Below are 7,344 nucleotides of genomic sequence, written 5' to 3' on the forward strand. Positions count from 1 at the left end.
TTCAAATCCAAATTCCAACTACCAATATCGATAAATAATTACAATATATATATATATTTTCAGTAGAAAGGTCAATAATTACTTTGATTAATTGCCATTTCAGCTTTGCGACTAGTGTGGTATCGGATATTTTTTGTTTTATTTTAAAAAAAAATCAAATAGGTTAATTTTATTTAATAGATAATATTCAAAATATGGTTCAAGTCAAAATATCGAGATCGATATAACAAACTATTCATTATATAAAAATAATGATCAAGCTATTATATGGATGAAATTGTCTTGTATGTTTATTTATGTATAGATAACTCCAGATAAATCGAACTCCATGAGAAATAAATCTTTCTTTTTCAAAATGACTTTCATCCTACAGTGAGTTCTTTTGCCTAATGCAATAATATTCTATTGTCGCTGTCTGTCCCCTTCGCCTGGAAATTTAAGGGATGTTTGGTTAGAGAATTCAAACTATGATTTGAATTATGGTTTATGGTTCGCTACAATATTTTCTCTCACAAAAAATACACGTAAATCAAAAATGGTTCTAATCACATGATTCTAATCCATGAACCAAACATCTCCTTAAAGATCCAACTTTTAAAAGCTAGAGACCTGGAAAAAAAATGTTAAAATAAATTTAAATCACAACTAGATCATTATTTGAGCGAACAATGATAAATAAAAGTATTTTAAAGATAGTGTTGGTTTTGATTATTTTATTTTGTATCATTGTTACCTCATATTCTTTTAGTAATTATAATAACTACAAGCAAGTTAGTGTATTTTGTAATTGTTAGGGTTATTACTAACATGACAATGACAAAATAAAACAATAAATGAATCAATGCTATTTACAAAAGATATTTTTGTTTTATTAATGTTATTAAAAAAAAGTAAACGTCGTCAATATGAATTCTAAGAATCAAATCGGGAAGAGCAAAAATGCTAGGGTTGCTTAATGAAAATACAACAGAAAAGAAGGTTTATATAGACTTACAAGCAAATGAGTAATAGACTATTCTAATTGTCTAGCAGAACTAGATCATTGTAGAGAGCAAGAGAGACATGAGAGAGAGAGGGAAAATGGTGAAGTTAATTGTAGTTACCTATAGTTTATGTTGTACAGCATAAAACACATTGTTTTATCTATCATAATTACATCCATTTATTATTACGATGCTCGGAAAATAGGCACTAATGCAATTCTTGATTTAAAAAAAAAAAAAAAACACTAGGACAAATTACATTTATTCCTCTTGAACTATAAGCGTCTGAACAAAATGCTCCCTAAACTTTAAAAATAATAAATTTTTCTCCTGAACAATTCATCGTTAACGTGTGTCCCCCTTGCTTGCCCCATCGGTTAAATTTTAAACGTTAAGTGCCACGTGAAAGTTGTTAAGGTATTTAATTTTTATTCTCTTCTAAAATGACGATGTTGCCCATATAGATTGATCAATCTCACCCAATCAGAACATCCAAACCCCCAATCTCTTTCCACTCCTTTTCCCGTGCACGACTACCAAGCTCCGGCAAGTATTCTGGGGTCCATTTTTGACACCTCTTGGCTCATCGGAAAGCTCTCATCGAGCCGAGTTTGGATTAGTGTCATGCGGCTGCCAACTCCGCCGGATGAAGTCACACTTCCGGACAAAGTTATGAAAAACTCAAAACTTTCAGTGGCCATAACTTTTCTATCCGACCTCCGATCGAAGTGATTCCAGTCTCTATGAACTCAGAGTGATGAGAGGAACAAGACCCACCCGAAGTTTGTTATTGATTCCCGCCGAAAATGCTTCACCATAACTGCCCTCCACGGCCACCACACCTCCTCTCAAAAAACCGCATTCTCAGCGGTGGTGAAGTGCACTGCCCCATCATTTCACTCATAATCCATATATGAGTCAATCCTGACTAGTAGCCACCGCCATCCTCACCGATTTGCAAGAATTTGAAGTCGCCGCAACCGCTCACCGTGGAGGAGTTTGGTTCCGTCGATTTTGACCACCATTTCTCATGTCGTTGGTGTCAAAACACTCAAAAGTAAGTAGGTAACAAAAATCCTAACTCAATTTGTCCGATATGTGGCTCAAAAACCGAAAACTATGTCAGAAAATTCGAATGGATTTAGCCCTATTTCTAACTCAACACATTAAATTACTTTTTTACCCTTAAAATGAGAGTCACATGCCATCCACGTGACACTTAACGTTCAAAATTTAATCGAGGGGGTGGAAAAAGGGGACTCATGCTAATGGCAAATTATTCAGAAGGAAAATTTATTACTTTTAAAGTTTAGGGAAAATTTTGTTCAAACGCTTATTGTTTAGGAGGAATAATTGTAATTTGTCCAAAAAAACTAATAACAGACGTTAAAGGAGATGACATTTGAAGACGGCTTGGATTGTAGGTTTGATCTAAGTAACTAATAATTTTTGTTTTTTATTTGCAGGATAACACATGCTATAACATGTGTGTACTTTTCACCTGTTTCATTTTGCTATTGAAATTAACTCTCACCTTAACATATGTTTTGACGTGTAATGGTTACTACATATAAACAAAAGTAAAAATTACACTATATTTTATGCATGTAAGAGTGAAATTTATATAAAATGAAAATAAAAGACTGGACATTATACAGCATTTTGGGTTAGTGCTGAGGCCCAAATATAATGACCCACAAAATTTCTTTATGGGCTTACATCCAACAACCAAAAAGTGGGTTGCTCATTACACGTCAAAAGACGCATTTGTCCCAAAACAGCAGCCCAAAACCCCTAAACTTATACGTTAGTCCCAAACCAATCAGCACATTTTAGTCGTTCAAGTCATAAGACAAATATACCCACTTCCAATTCCACAAAAGACACGGAATTCGAACGCAAAACCCTATGCGTACGGCGGGGTCAAATAAGTCATTTCATAATTGGCAGCCCTGCAAAACCCTACCATAAATTTACAATTTTCCCTCAGAGCAACCTCTTCGGAAACCCTAGCGCCTTCTCTTCTTAGTCCCTCAGTAGCAGTCGAAGATGCCGCCGAAGTTCGATCCCACTCAGGTTGTGGACGTCTACGTCCGAGTCACCGGCGGCGAGGTCGGCGCGGCGAGTTCGCTCGCTCCGAAGATCGGTCCTCTCGGTCTCTCCCCAAAGAAGATCGGAGAAGACATTGCCAAGGAGACCGCCAAGGACTGGAAGGGCCTCCGCGTCACCGTCAAGCTCACCGTTCAGAACCGCCAGGCCAAGGTCTCCGTTGTCCCCTCCGCCGCCGCTCTTGTCATCAAGTCCCTCAAGGAGCCGGAGCGCGACAGGAAGAAGACAAAGAACATTAAACATAATGGCAACATCTCTCTCGACGATGTGATCGAGATAGCCAAGATCATGCGGCCCAGATCGATGGCGAAGGACCTCTCCGGGACCGTGAAGGAGATCCTCGGCACTTGCGTCTCCGTCGGGTGTACGGTCGACGGCAAGGATCCCAAGGACTTACAGCAGGAAGTGACGGACGGAGATGTCGAAATTCCGCAGGATTGAGCTGGTCAGCCGATTGCCCCCGCTTCCGTGAGAGAAAAAACCTTATTTGTTTTTTCCTTTTTTTTTTTTTTTTTTACTTCATTTCCTTTCTTTTGGGTTTAGATACTTCGGGTTTTGTTTAATTTATGCGCTTTTTAGATGATTTGGAAAACTCAGAACTCGCTTTCGTAAGATGATTACAATCACTATTTTGAAGGTAATTAGATAAATTTGGGAGATATTTTTGTCAATTAATTTAACGAATGCGGATGTGGAATTTTTGTGCTTCAGCATTTAGGATGCCGTTATCTGCATTCCATTGTTTGTTTATGTGTTCCTTGTTTTTCTTTTCCCCTTCCAGCTCATTTTGGCATTTACTTTGATTACGTTTTACTGATTCTGATTGCAAATTTTGGCGCCATATTATGAAGCCGCTATTGATTCAGATTGCAGCACTATCTATTTCATGCCTTGTCTTGTCTTTTCTTTGCATCATTTCGTTTTAATCATCTCATTAAAGCCCTTTTAATCATATCAAATGGATAGCGAATATTGCCTTTTAAGTCTATATTTCAAGAGTCGTGTTGTTTATTGTTTCCTCAATTTTCTGTATTGTATAGTAATACATATAACTGTTTGCATATGTTGCAACTTGTCTGGTACTGAATATCCATTTTGAAAATCCTAGGCTCTGTTCATTTCGCTTGTTTGAGTTGAGAACATGAGTTGAGAGGTAAAGTTATGTTAGAGAAAACGTTTTAGCAGATAAAGTTGAATTTGAATTTTTATAAGAGAGAACACTTTTTGAAAAATTTTGGGCTGTGATTCGAATGGTGAAATGAATGAAAGCCCTAATGTTTGTCTTTTTTTTCCCCCTCATGTTGTTTGTCTGGAATTATGCATATGTTTCTTTGTGTTAAAGCTTTTATTTTGTTATTTGGAATCTTGAACCTAGCATGCATATGCCTTAATTAATGTAGTTTCTAATATTCTAAGTGGGTTTACAATTTGTTTGTAATGTTTGAGTTTCTTTAGAAGTTTCATCTGTTGTCGAAGCTCTATCCCACATCGAAATTCATTACATGCTTTCTTAGATCAATACGGTGGATGATTTTTCTTATCCTTGCTCCTCAATTGCATAAGTCAGTAAAAGGTTTTTGTTCTATGGCATTTTTATCTTGATGAGGGAAGAGGTGGAGGAAGAGTGACTATGCTCTACCTCGATTTTATACCTGACAATTTCGTGTTAGTTTTGTTGCAATATGTTTGTTCAATTACTAATTACATTAAATATTGTACCATGCCGGTATTTGTCAGGTTGATATGCATGCCTTTAAAAGTGGTTGAAATTAGCAGTTTGTTCCCAGAATCTATAGGTATAGGCGTGATAGTTGTGTCAGTTTGTGGCGTCGATTAAGCCAACAAAATGGATATTATTCTGAACAATACTGGTGTAAAGTGTATACAATCTGTAGAAATGATGTTTTAGTCTTCTTGGTCTTGTGCCATTGTATATATACCGGTGTGAAATGTATAAGATCTGTTGTGTAGAAATGATGTCAGCCTTCTTTAACTAGTGCCATCTTATGTAGTTTGGGTGTAGAATATATTCGTGATGTAGGAATGATGTGAAGTCTTCTAGAGATAGGATGGGCGCTTGTCCTAATTTGAACTTTAGCCATATTTTCAAATTAGGACAAAATTTGGCCAAGCAACTGACATGAAGTTATTTGTTATATAATTGGGTTCAGCATTTGTATATAGTTGGGTGGGGTTTACTATCATCTAAACTAGTCATCTATCAAATCGTAGAAATTATTGGCAACAATGTATAATAGTCATTTCTGAGCCTTTTAACTTTTTTTTTAACAACATCTACACCTGCGGGGAAGGAAAGCTGATCATATTTTCAATCTTTTGATTTCGAGGGAGTAATTACTGGATTGTTGGCCCGTTTTGGCGGTTAAACGAGCCACTTTTCTTTTTTTTCTTATTGCTGTCGTTTGTTCTCATTTTTCATATTGCTTAAATTGTTTGGTTGCTGTTTCCTTTAAGCATGTCAGCTGATGATCTCTATCTTGGCGGGTTAGCTAGTGCAATCTTTTATTATTTGAGAAAATTACAGAATTTACTCTAAAGAGTGCATGAGTTTTAGACTTTTTCTTTTTACTCTTGATAAATACATTTTTATTGTTGTAATTGTTTGATTAAAAAGGTTATGAACTAAGAATAAATGGTAAAAATCTTGATATGTGTGCTTTTAAAATGTATTCGTCAAGATTACCATTTTATTCAGACACGTGAGTTTGGCATCTAGTTGTCCTTTATTTATATACATGGACTGAAACAGCTAATGGCATTCCCTTGTTCTCCATGGTGCTCTTTTATTGGAGTATTGTGGTTGTGGAATTGGCAGTGTTGTCCGGAGGTTTTTACGATTTTTATTTTTTATTTTTTATTTTTTTGGCGATGAGTTGGTTCAATTCATTGTCTTGTGGGTCTGTTGTCTTGCCACAGAAGTAAATTACTCTGGGGTTACATTTGATGTTCTGTGCAAATCGAAAAGGGATGAAAATATAGACTGAACACCGTGAGCATCCCCAAGGAACTCCATAAATTTGAGCTAACCCAAGGGACTTCTTAAATTTGAGCTAAAATAGTTAAAAAGTTATTTAGTTAGTAATTTTTGAGGGAGTTACTCCAATCACTGTCTATTTTAGTTAAACATAAATCATATATTTAATGTAAAATATAAATAACTTCATTGAATTTAAAAGAAAATCCTTGCATTTATTTATTTTTTTGAAGGTAACCCTTGTATTTGTTATTGTCTCAGAGAATATCATAATAGAGAAAATTAAATGGTTAGCTCCTTACTAGCTATATTTGAGTAGTGTGAAATATATTTTTTAAAGAATTATTCTTATAAATTGCCTTTGATTTTGTAAAACAGTTTAAAACACCTCTTAATTTATAGAAAATATATCAAATCACCCCTCCATCAACTTTAGTATAACATTAACAGAATTTATGATGTGGTAGGTTTTTAAAAATATTTAAAGTTAATTAAATTGGGAAAATATTGATTATTTTAATCTTAAATCATTATTACTTTTTTTTTTAATTTCTAAACAGTGAAAATGCTTTTCTTTAAATTGATATTCTTATATAATTGGTCTTAGAAACAAAAAAAAATCCTTTCTAAAAAATAAAAAATCCTTCGAAAGCCCAATTTTCCCCAAACTTGTATAATGTATCGAGATTCAAAGGCGGAGGAAGGGAGAAACCAAAGGAGGCTCAACAAAGGCAGGTTCAGTGACGGTGAGGAGGGGGCTCGGAACTGGGTGATGGGCTTGCGACGAAGGACGGGCGACGGCTAAGGCAGGCTCACAGAGGAGAGTTGTGGTGGTGGATAGGAACGATGGGGCTCGTAGCAGCTCGCAAATAGGGTGGGCTAGACGGATCTAGGTTTTTGTGGCATTGGAGTAGGCTCGACAACGCTCGACGGCGGGTTTGACGAGCTGCTTCGCGACGACGACAATGATAAGTCCATCAATTTGGGGTTGTCCATCTTCTAAGCATAAGGAATTGTTGTAGATTTTAAAAAAATTATTTTTAGTTGTGTTGAAAGAAAAAATAGATGTTATAAAAAATAATTGAGTATTTAATAAACTATAAATATATGTATTGGCTCTAAAATTAGTATATTAATGTTTAATAAATTATGAAGTTGAATTACTTGTTGATAGTTAAAAATTACAACTATATTATATTATATTATAATATAATATATATAATTATAATATAATATATATTTATTATTATATTTAAA

At 35.0% G+C, this 7,344-nt stretch overlaps 1 protein-coding gene across 1 annotated transcript; it reads left to right on the forward strand.

Annotated features, from left to right (window-relative positions):
* The first annotated feature begins 2,981 nt into the window (after positions 1 to 2,981).
* On the forward strand, positions 2,982 to 3,751 carry LOC21391045 (60S ribosomal protein L12). Its single transcript, XM_010099887.2, has one exon. It carries the CDS (start codon positions 3,033 to 3,035, stop codon positions 3,531 to 3,533), a length of 501 nt encoding a protein of 166 aa, XP_010098189.1. The 5' UTR covers positions 2,982 to 3,032; the 3' UTR covers positions 3,534 to 3,751.
* Positions 3,752 to 7,344: the final 3,593 nt, after the last annotated feature.

The sequence above is a fragment of the Morus notabilis genome, unplaced genomic scaffold (assembly GCF_000414095.1).
Source record: "Morus notabilis unplaced genomic scaffold, ASM41409v2 Scaffold196, whole genome shotgun sequence".
Classification (NCBI taxonomy): Eukaryota; Viridiplantae; Streptophyta; class Magnoliopsida; order Rosales; family Moraceae; genus Morus; species Morus notabilis.